Below are 12500 nucleotides of genomic sequence, written 5' to 3' on the forward strand. Positions count from 1 at the left end.
TCATGGTGTCTACTTGTGACCCAGGGAGTCAACACATTCGGTAAGTCTCATAATAATGAACAGTATCAGACAAAACAGAATTTACCACTTCTCTTTCTCAGCTGATTTAGTTTTTGGAGTCTTATTTAAAATCTGTCTTTCCTGGTTTTAAATCTCAGCTGGCTATAAACTGTCATATGGACGGTGATACATCATTGTGTGTTCTGTCCTTTGGATCGCTGTTAAACTGGGTGTCCCATCTCATAACATTAGTGAGTGAACATTAAAGATCGCATGGTGTACTTCACAAACAATAGGTGAGATGTCACTGCTACCCTGGCCAAATTACAAATTACTGCACTCTCAGTCTTGTATCCCGTGTCATCATGTTGGCGAGTTATCACTGGCACTCTGGTGGCGACCCGACCAAGTTTTTGTAATTCCATGCTAATGAAACTGCTTTGGCAGCATAATCAAGTTGCCCGTGATTCCAAACGTCATAAGGGATTCGAAACGGGGTTGGGATGAAGGTACTCATGATGTCATTGCCAGGCATGAAGGGGGTACTCAGTTTTTCCTCCATTTGTTTGTTTGTTTTCTTGTTTGTTTGCTTGTTTGTCCAGGTGATTTCAGCCATCCTTTGAGCTTGGAAGCTAAAATTTGGGGACATAAGTGAAGATGTGCTTTCACAAAAACATATTTTTTATTTATCAATTAATTGATTAATTACAGAATTGTAGCAATTTATTAATTACTTATTTTCTTTCTCATCTGGGCAATACTAGGAAGCTAATATTTGGATATGTCAGTGACCAAGTGATATGGCGACAAAAGGTGTTTATGATTTATTGATTAATCAATTAATTACTTAATTTTCAAAAATTACTGATTCAGATCAAACAGTGGTGCTTTGGGTATGCTATTCGCCAATTGATTAAGATATTAATTATTTTCCGATTATTATTTATTTATGTTAATTATGAAATTAATCAATTATTGCACACCACTCCCTCCCAATTCTATCTCCATGTGCTGCACAGTGGCATCACTGGGTGCCGAAAGCACCCTGGTGATGTCATCTGCTGAAAGAATGGAATGTTTTTATATATATATATATATATATATATATATATATATATATATATATATATATATATATATATATATATATATATATATATATATATATATATATATATATATATATATATATATGCAAGCCGGAAGGCGGACATGGGTAGTCGCCTACCCAATAGAACCTGATGCGATGGGCCCGTTCGATTGGGGAAATGACCTGAGGATTTAGCACAAGAAAATTCATGATTCTAGCTTCAAGGCTTAATGCTGCAGATTGTTTTTTCGTTAAAATACCCCCACATTTAGAGGTTTTTTTTGGCCGTTTTGACAATATGGCTGAATGTACTGCCCACAGTCGCTCGTGGCCCGATTTTTGATTTTCGAAAAAAATTTTTTTTTAATGATTTTTCAAAAATTGAAAAGTCCCGTTGCTAGGCAACAGTAGTGTCCATAGCAACGGTTCTCATTTGCACACAACGAGGTAATGGTATGAACCTACCAACCAAGTTTCATCGAAATCGCCATTGCATTAACGGAGCACTGGACCGAACAGAGGGACAGACAGACAGACAGACAGACAGACAGACAGACAAACATATCGAGGGAAATACTGATAATAAGGGCAGAACAAATTTCAAAAAAAAAAAAAAAAATTTTTTTCGACGAGATCCACCACCCAATATATGTATGTATGTATATGTATGTATGTATGTATGTATATATATATATATATATATATATATATATATATATATATATATATATAAATATATATATATATATATATATATATATATATATATATATATATATTTGGAATGGAGGCGGTGGGCTTTGAATGTACCAGTACTTGTTGTGCATCGCTCTTTCCCAATTCCATATCCAGGCAATGCATGACGTCATCGCCAGGCGCTGAAGGAAGGGAGTACTCAGTTTTTACTCAGCTCATTCGTTTGTTTTCTTGCTTTCTTTGCTTCTTTCATGTTTGTTTTTCCGGGCAATATCTCAGCTATCCTTTGAGTGAGGAAGCTGAAATTTGGGGGCATAAGTGAAGATGTGCTTTGGTGAAAAAAGTATTTTATATTTTTTTGATTAAACAATGAATTCATTAATTACTTAATTATTATCGATTTATTAATTCCTTATTCATTTTCTTTCTCATCTGGGCAATATCTCAGGGTACCTTTTGAGCTCGGAGGCTGATATTTGGACATGACAGTGAATAAGTGACTTGGCTATTAAGGATATTTTTGATTAATTGATTCATCAATTAATCATTTAATTTTTCGATGAATTACTTAATTTTCAAAAAAGTTATAGATTTGGATGAAACCGTGGGGGGTTTGGTTTGCTATTAGCCATATGATAAAGACATTAACTATTTTATGATTATTGTTTTTATTATAATTATGCAATGAATCAATCATTGTACACCACTACCTCCCAAATCTGTCTCCATGATGAATAAGTATCATTTTTACATGTTCACCTCAGAAGTACATTTGTACACATAAACTAATTAGCATTTGGACACATTCACATCGGAAGTGGACTGCTTCATCCTGTTGAAGAATTCAGTTCTTCTCTGTCAGAGTCTGAAATCATTTAATAACATCAAACATGCACATGGAGAAAGAGGGGAAAACAGACAAACAATATCACACACAACCATCTTTCTACTCAAAATGCACACACCAATGCCCTTTTATACTATTTTGACAGGAAAGACAGGGAAGGGTGGGATATCTGGCAATAATCAATTACGGGGATGGTTGACAGACATAAGGCAAGAGAAGAACTGCAACTTTGGGTGGGCCACTTTGAACTGCAAGACTGCAACTGAACTGACTGCAAGACTGCAACACTTTGAACTGCAACTGCAAGAACTGCAAATGGCCACTTTGGGTGGGAGGGGAAGAAAGACAAACTTGAGGCAGTTGTAGGGTCAATATCAGGTCGGCCTTGAGGAAAGGATGATAAGTTTTATAACAAGAGGCAAAGAGAGGGTGGAGGGAAACATGAGCCCAGTACAGGTACTTTGAACATGCATTCCATTTACAACATAATAATGAGATTCTCAAAGCACCCAGCCTGTTTTCATGCAGTTAGAAGCCCCTGTCACCAGAAGCCAACAGAGTTATATAATTCCCTTTAGACAACAAGAATAGTATGGAAATGGGGGTTCTGGTGCAGTCCAAAATTTACATTGAAGTGAATGAGGAAAAACCAAAAAAGCATCTCTGGAGCACCCCCCCCCCCACCCCAAAAAATTGCTGTCGATTTCCTCCCTCTTTAACCCAACATTCATCAGTTCAGCACCCCCATCTTATCATCAAACTCCAATCACTCTTATCACTGAAAAAATAAAGTTCAAAATTTACATTCAAGAGAATGAAGGGAAAGGGAAAAAAATTTTGGCCGACACCCCAAATCTCCAAAAATCTCCTCCTATTTCTCCTTTCCCCAACTAAACCATTAACAAATATAAACAAACACACATATAAACACACATATACACAAACACAAATACACACATAAACACACATATACACACAGAGACAGAGGAATAATTTCTCACCTTTGACTCGACTCATTCAAGGTCAGAGGACATGAGAGAACTTCTTGCCAGCCAATAAAACTGTCATTCAATTCTCTTCTGAACGATCGAATGTCTTCAAGGAAGTCATTCATTTTTAGCCACTCATCGTGTAATTCAAAGGCCTCCTGTTCTAGATCAGTTATCAATGATGTTCTTATTGGCGACAACCTGTGAGAAAAAGACATACAATAATTATTGGTGGTATAGTGATATAATTCTGTATAAAACAACAAATAATGAATTGGGTTAAGGATCTCACCTGTCATCTTATGAAAACGATTGATCCGCAAGGTCGGAGAAATTATCTGCACAATCCATTCTCCAAACAAAACATACGAAGCCCGAGCATATGAAGCCCGAGCATACGAAGCAATAAATAGCCTCCTGTTGATGATGTAATGGGAGATTACACAACAATGGGTTTTTCAGGGTGTGTCCCACATAGGAAATGAGCGGAATTTTTTTGGTTTGCTTCGGGCGAAGCAGCCTGGCTGACTTCAGACTGACTCATTTTAACAGCTTGCTTTGAATTATTTTGAGAAAAACTTGCATAAAATAACACATAATGTTGAATTTGGAAAGACCATGAAAAATAAGAGCATTAAGAGAAGTTTATCATTTAATTTCTGCTCAATAAAGACACTAAAACCAAGAACCAAGTTCCAAGTTATTCTTTGTGAATATACTCGATGGAAATGAATGTTGTAAGAAAATTAAGTTATTCCCTGAAGTAGAACATGGGCAAATATTCGTTGGTTCGCTCTTTGAGTGGAATGAAAATCTGAAAGGGAAGAAGTGCTTTAATCAGTAAGTCTCAATCTTTCATCATCTCATTTTTACATTTGCTTGTATGGGAGGGAAGGGGATAGGTGGGGAGAAAATCAGTCTCAATTTTACATTTGCTTGAATGGGAGAGAAGGGGATTGGTGGGGAGAAAATCAGTCTCCTATTTTGGGCTTTTGGTGCTTGGGTCAGAAAGTTTTTTTTTCCCTTTCCCCCCATTCATTTGAATGGGTGTCCCAGAAGTCCCATTTATCATCGACTCTCGTATTTCCTCCTAGGATATGTCACAGATATTTCAACTCTTCCTTGCAGAATTGCAGCTCGGTTAACAGGAGAGTTAGTCGCTAATCGAAAATAATGTTGTCCTGTCAGTGGGCCCATTTGGACCTGTAATTCTATTGTCAAAGGGGTCACTATGGAAGCACCCGACACACATTTATATGTGCTCGGGATAGGGGTACATTTGGGAAATCCATTTGTCTTAATGTGGAGCACGTAGAACCTGTGTCAATTTTAAAAAGGAGCTCCTGTCCACCTTCCATTAAATTCATTTTTGGTTCTACTTCAGGAGACTCCGTTACTAATGGCAACACGGAAGTTCCCATATCTTAGTATAGTCATTGTTGATTGAGTGGAAAATATTGTCCTTGCATTTGTGACCTCGGCTGGAAAGGCTGAAATTGCCAGTCTTGATTATGAAATTGCCGGTCTCGATTCTGAAATGGGCACCCTCGGCTCCACCACGGGCAATTCCTAGTCCAGTGACTCTGTTCCCCACATCTAAAGAGTCTATCTCTATCTAATGGTGGCACTGAGAGTAGTAGGACCTCCATTCTCTCTTTTTCTATGTCGGGCCTTTGGTTGCCTTTAGGCTCGAACAGGGGGTCGTTGCGTTGTTCAATCATTAGTGCACTCATCTGTACCTGCATTCGCTTTGCAGTGGCCTCCGCACTTTACTTTTCCACCAGTCGTGCACAATGTATGGCTATGTCTATTCTCTGTACCCATTTTACCTAGTTGCACCAACTGTCCCTGGACTCTGTGTCCTTTGCCTCTGAAAAAGTGGAGAGCTTGCTGTCAAACCTCGACTCAGATTCTGCAACCAGTCCAGACGGCATCAGCCCACGTGTCCTAAAAACCTGCTCCTCTGCTCTTGCTCATCCTCTCTCTGTTCTATTCACCCTCTCATTTGCTCAAGGTCATCTGCCATCTGCTTGGAAATCGACAAACATTGCTGCCCTGCATAAAAAGTTGCAAAAACAGATGCCTGCAACGACAGACCAATCAGCCTTCTGCCAATCATCAGCGAGGTTATGGAATCCATCATCGCTTCAGATATTAAATCCTTCCCCTTCTGCAATGGCTTGATTTCTGGTCATCAATTTGGTTTCAGCCCAGGTCACGCTACCCTGGATATGCATCTTCTGCTCTCCCAACAATGGATGGAGGTACTCAATGCTGGACATGAAATCAGAGCCATATCCCTGGACATATCGCATGATTGTGACAGTCTGGCACCCTACCCTGCTCACCAAACTCTCTTCCTGTGGTATCCAAGGCTATCTCCACTCATGGCTCGCAGACTTCTTCTCCTGTCGCAGACAACGTGTGGCTCTAAACGGAGTTCTTTCATCCCCTCTTCCTGTCCAGGCTGGAGTTCCTCAAGGCAGCGTTCTGGGCTCTGTTCTTTTTATGGTTTTCATCAATGATCTCTGCGACTCTGGAAAATACTCTTTATCTCTTTGCTGATGACTCCACCCTCTGCCATACCATCTGTCATCCCTCAGACCGACAACAGCAGCTTCTTCGCTCACTGCAGATCTGGGTAAAATCATAAACTGGTCCAACACATGGAACATGTCTTTCAATCCGGACAAATCTCACACACTCATTATGTCTCTGTGAAAGGACCGTTTTGAACCTCCCCCTCCCCCCATCTACTTTCCCAACAATCCTCTGGAAGAAGTCCTTTCTTACAAGCTTCTGGGTCTCACTATCTGCCATGATCTTTCCTGGGAAAGCCACATTTCCAACCTGGCCTACAAAGCCAGTCGCCGACTGGGAATCCTCCGTCGTGCAAAGTCCTTCCTCAGTCCACCTGAGCTCCAAATCACATACAAAGCTTTTGACCACAGGCTGATGGAGTACTGCTCTCCCCTCTGGGCTGGTACTCCTTTCTCCCACCTTTCTCGGCTTCATGCTCTCGAAACCAAAGGCATTTCAGATCATTGGCATCTCCCGCGATGATGCTGAGTCTTTGGGCCTCTCACTCTCTCACCGCAGGCAGGTCGGTGGTCCTTATGCCATGTGCCATCTCTTCTCCAGTCTCACCCCCCCCCCCCGCTCTCTCTGTGATTTGTCCCCACCACATTTCCACAGGGCGCTCAAGGTCCGCCAACAACCCCCTTCTGGTAAAACTACCAAAATCATGAATCGCTGCTCACCTTCACTCTTTCATGTTCCTCTTTTTCCCCACCTTTGCATTAAACTCCCACACTCACTTCAATCCCGTTCTTCCCTCCAAGCCTCCAAAACAGCCGTTCACCACCACCTCTTATCTTCCCCCATTCAAAACCTCGATCTTTTCTACCCCCGTTAATCCACCCCAAACCCACCTCCTTCAAATTCCCTGCTTTCCTTCCTGAAAGTCCCTGTCGTGTCCATCTTTATACTCTGTGTTCCCCACCCCATCCCTCTCCCTTACACAGATCTCCTCATGTCTCTGTTCCCCACTGTTTTTGTCCTCCCCTCTCCCACCCCTCTTGTCTCATGCCCCCCCTCTTGTCTCATGCCCCCCCTCTTGTCGCATGCCCCCCTTCCTGTGCATTGTGTGTTAGCTCTCATACGAGCCTTGACAATGTATACCAAAAAAAAGCTATTGGAGAAGAGTTTTGGATAGGGTATGATCTGAGATAGTGGTGAACAGCTGTGTTGAAGACCTATTGAAGCCATTATCTCTCAAGAGTTCTCAAACCGAATCTGATATATATATATATATATATATATATATATATATATATATATATATATATATATATATATATATATATATATATATATATATATATATATATATATATATATATATATATATATATATATATATATATATATATATATATATATATATATATACACACACACACACACACACACACACACACACACACACACACACACACACACACACATACACACACACACACACACATACACACATACACACATACACACATATACACACACACACACATCAATGGTATGTCTTCAACAACGGAAAATTGAGTGCATCACTTTGCAGATGACTCCATTCAGTGTAGAAAAATTCTGCACCCCTTCTGGTAATCAGAACTTGACAGCACCATTCTCTGTCCATCTGAGAGAAAGGGGTAAGTCTCTGCACAACGAAAGAGTTGGAGAACTTTCTCGTCTCAACAAAAAAGGGCTGAGATCTTTCATCTGTCTGTACTGCGGACTCCCGGCGACGTTGTCCTATGCAACGCCCTAACTGTGGAAGCCTGCATGCTCACCAGACCATCGAGAATCACTGCCAGTGAATGGATTTTGAGCTTTGCAGGAGTGCCTCAAGTGAAATGGCAGTCTCAGTAAATTAATCAATGGACGATCATCAGATCTGCTCTTTCATCATCACACCAGTTTCCGCTTTCCCTGTGAGTGAAAAATGGTATCAGTGAATGCTTCATGTTTACGTCATGGTTATGGCTCTGTGAATTAGAAGGTAAGTTACATCATCCATGGATGTGACAACACCGTGGTTATTGAACTCTTGAATTGACGAGGTTGAAATCTTGTGGACCTCACTTTGTTGTCTTGAGAAATTGATGAACAAAAAATGGATTTAAAAATATTTATCAGCGAACTTGTTCCTCTCTTGTAAAAATTGGTCTTTAATAAAATTGAAGTGCGTGTTTTTTACTCTCGAGAAACTATGTGATGATGGATGGAACATTTTTGAAATTGACATTTGCATTTACTTGTCTCTCCTCTCCCCCATGAACCACCAGGAGCCCTCCCCCATTGATATTTATCAGACCCCCCCCCCACCACCCCTTCCAAATTTATTTTCGTAGATCCGTTCATGATATTCTGTCATTACAACATCAATATTTTCGACACAATTATTGAGCGTCATTTATTTTGATGCAACCCTCTTGTCTCCAACAGGCACTATGCGGTTAATAGCTGTCTGACTCCGATCTGCTCTGTGCATGGTAAAGCAGTTATCACGACAGAAGGGATCGGTAACTCAACCACCAGGTTGCACCCAGTTCAGGTAACTCATTAATGTGCTTGTAACTCACTCCAAGTTGGTAAATTATCCTTTACAGCCTCGTGATGTCATAATACAGGCCTTTGGAGATCATGCTGATATGGAAATGCATCACAGTCATCTTTGAAAAGCAAGGGCAAAGTTCGACATGAATCCATTAAATAAATAATTTTACAATTCAAGATTTCAACAATGATGTTTTTTGTTTTTCAGCACAATGCACTCTCCATCCGACCTCATTCCCGTATTGTTAATTACCAATTGTTTCCCCCTTACGTCTGGTATATGTAGATATTCCGATGGAATAAATGGATGCACGCTGGATAAAGAAATGAAAAATACTGTAAAATTATTGAAACGAAGCAGCGATATAACTTCCTGTTTTGACCGACCTTTGATGGCAACAAACATTCACATTCTATTACCCATTAATCCTTTATTTATTTTCCTTAGAGAAAACAAAGGCATTTCATCAGCTGATGTCATCTCTATCTTTATCTATACTAATGAAAGTGTGTGTGTGTGTGTGTGTGTGTGTGTGTGTGTGTGTGTGTGTGTGTGTGTGTGTGTGTGTGTGTGTGTGTGCGTGCGTGCGTGCGCGCGCGCGCGCATCATCTTTGTGTGTGTCTCTCCTGCATAACTCCAAAACCATAAAACCTCGCAGCCTGAAACTTTGCATGCATATTAAGTGAACCCCAAGGAAGTGCAAGAGGTAAATTTGGGTGTTTAGGTTAATGAAAACCCAAACCGATAAAACCGATTAGACAGACATACGTTTCCACCTGTGTTGGGCCCTGCGGTGCCGTGTGATGTCTCATCTGCTGAAAATGTGTAATTTTATTTTTACAGGACATCGTTTTGATTTACCTTTTGTGCAATCTCCTTTTAATATAATCCACCCCTCACTTCTACGTCGACACATCTATAAAAACAATAAGGTCCATCTGACCAGGTGTTTGCCGTGATATAGCTGTGAAGGCTGAGAGCATCGATCGACATTTTGTGTTTTGTGCTTTGATATTGTTGCGAATTCGCGCCCGCCGGCGTGCGAACGGCCGCGTAACTCGAATTGCGGCACGTCGCCCACATGATGGACAATTCTGTCATTACCCTCTCGGAACAACGCCGGGAGCTAGTCACGGGTGGGGGTTTAACCTCACCACGATCGTGCCAATTGCCCACCCGCGCAGGATAGGGTTGCTCGCCAAATTCGATCTACCTAAGTACCTGCGCGAATAGTCGACCGGGCGATCGTACCACGCCACAGGCCGACTCCGGACACGAACCGCTTAAGCGGTCTGTTCCGTGCTGCAGTGATAACCGAGCGGTGTTATCGTCATCCTTGACGGTTCCGATTAATTACTGGGATGTTGCACCCACTACGAACCCCTTACGTGATGCAAGATGGAGGGTCAATAAAAATGAAAAGAGACGAAGCAGAGCGGGAACAGTTCAACAAGGAAGCATTTTATTCACACACACACAGACAAGCATGTATATACAGCCATACAGTCAAAAATGCACATATAACAGTTGAAACAGTCATGCAACAAAATCAAATGCAGAGCTACAACCGACTACGACCGACACACAGCAACACTTACACAGTTCTACTTCACAGACGGTGCCAACACACATTTATACAAAAAGCAAAGGAAGGAAAAGAAAGAAAGAAGTCGCGACTTCCCTTTTATGGCTGGTGAGTCCCTCTCCCACGACCGCCAGCGTGGTCGCGCCTGGCCCCGACCTCTCGCGGCCATCGAACCCTCTCCGGCACTCCCCGTCCGACACGCAGGTCCACCTCACAACGGGCGCTGCCGCGTCTCCCGTCCGTGCCTTCGTGACAAGGCCGCTCGCCAAGCCGCGGGTGCAGGACCTCTTCCCGAAGACCAACTCTCGACAAAAACCAACCGAAGACCAAACAGGCCACCAGCCAAGACGAAGAGGAAGAGGCGCCAGAGGAAGAGGCTCAAGAGCGCCCCGCCCGTGTCTGTCTTTTATAGCGCGGGGCTCCGCCCTTCGCCCCGCCCCATTCTCGGCTCCACCTTCCTTCGAGAGGGTTCCCGAAAAGGGCGTTCCCTCACGCCCTCTCTCCACCCCACCCCATGCGGGGGCCGGGGGAGTCAGTTTTTGGCTCTGGGCCAGAGAATTATTCCCCGAAAATGAGACCCCTCCTTCACATGACCTCTGACCTTTGACCTGCATCGCCTCTCCTCCACTCCAAAGCGCGGGGAAGTCAAACAGGAGAAACAGGCGGGGAAACCTGCGCATCCTCGCAGTTCCCTCCTTGGCGCCTTTGTTTGCTGTTCGGAAGCAGACGTAGTGGCGAAGATGTGGTGGCGTAGATGGTGGAGGTGGCGTGATTGCAGTGTGGTTGGCGCTGTGATGGGGATTGCGTGGTTGTTGAGATGCTGTTTGTTTGAAATATAAGATAGAAGAAGAAAAACGACTAACTCAAAGCGTCGCAGCCCGGATGGATCACATAAATTCCCTCTATACAACGGGTTTGGGCTAACTACACATGTACCTATGGAGATATCTCACCTGAGGGCCCTTTATGGTGTAATGCGAATTTCCACAGCCGAAACAATATATTTAGGTCTTCTCTACCAAGATGACCTCATTTAGCCGGACCAAATGTACGTCCGTACGTCAACAATTTTTGTTTCCGATCTTGATTAAACTTAGTATGTGGATAGAGGTCGATGAGTGTTGCACAGCGATATAACTTTTATCTGGGTTCAAGGTCAGGGTCAAGGTCACGAGGTCACGTAAGTTATAAAAATCACCATTTTCAAAACCTATCTCGTCTGCCATTCTACAAGATATTCGGCAACTGGTTATTGATTATGATAGTAAAAAATATTATCTTGTATCTAACCGGACAGATTTTTGAATTTCCATCCCGTTTGGCCGCCACGCAACCTGGAAGATGGTCAAAAACACCTCCCGGTACAAAGAAAACTTTTTACTTCTGATCTTGATGAAATTTGGTATGTGGGTGGAGGTCGATGAGTGATACCCAACGACATATTTTTTCCCGGATTCGAGGTCAGGGTCAAGGTCACAAGGTCACGAAAGTTGTGAAAGTCGCATTTTCAAAACCTATGTAGTCTGTCATTTTAGGAGATATCTTGCAATGGTTCATCGATTATGATCGTGAAAAATAACATTATAGAGATGACCGTAACCCCCGCACGGGGGCAATTTTTTTCATTTGAATTTTGTTAATTTCCCACTTGATTTCCTCTTTCAAAGAACTCTGTTTCAAGGTAAACCTTTGTGTTTGTCATTTTTATGTATTTTATGTGTGTATGTATAATATGGAAAACAGAGCCTGGTGTTGGCGCAGTGGTTCGGGCAGCGGCTTGGGATCCAAAAGGTCCTGAGTTCAAGCCCTGTTGGGCCACTGAATTAATACACCAGGTGGTTGACTCAGCCTGTCATCCTTCCGAGGTCGGCGAAATGAGTACCAGTATACTGGGCCGGTGTATACCCCGGTTAAAATAGGTGTACCATATCCCTGTGTCGTCAGAGGCGACCAGGGTTGCGTCAGGAAGGGCATCCGGCGTAAAACATGTGCCAAATCACTATGCGGATCATACAGATGATCCGATGATCCGCTGTGGCGACCCCAAACGGGAGCAGCAGAAAGAAGAAGAAGAAGATGTATAATATGGAATAGGAAAAGCCTAGAAGCGAACGTAGAATTCTTCTTACATTCGCTTCTGACTTTTCATAAAACTTGCTCACAACTGTATACTTGCCAAC

The 12500-nt window shown here is 42.4% G+C and overlaps 1 protein-coding gene across 5 annotated transcripts in view; it reads left to right on the plus strand.

Moving 5' to 3' along the window:
* Window positions 1–12500, plus strand: part of LOC147025695 (xanthine dehydrogenase/oxidase-like) — a 400539-nt gene that overhangs the window by 9581 nt on the left and 378458 nt on the right. For all 5 annotated transcript variants that reach the window (XR_015057977.1, XM_085880369.1, XM_085880370.1 and 2 more), the window contains exons 4-5: window positions 1–40; window positions 8624–8732. The exon at window positions 1–40 is cut by the window's left edge and continues 57 nt beyond it. Coding sequence is in view for 4 of the 5 variants with exons in the window: in XM_085880369.1 (XP_085736495.1) it covers window positions 1–40; window positions 8624–8732 (149 nt within the window). In the remaining variant the exon portion in view is untranslated. The remainder of the gene's footprint in view (window positions 41–8623; window positions 8733–12500) is intronic.

The sequence above is a fragment of the Eptatretus burgeri genome, chromosome 5, assembly GCF_056783735.1.
Source record: "Eptatretus burgeri isolate ZD-2024b chromosome 5, Ebu_testis_v1, whole genome shotgun sequence".
Classification (NCBI taxonomy): Eukaryota; Metazoa; Chordata; class Myxini; order Myxiniformes; family Myxinidae; genus Eptatretus; species Eptatretus burgeri.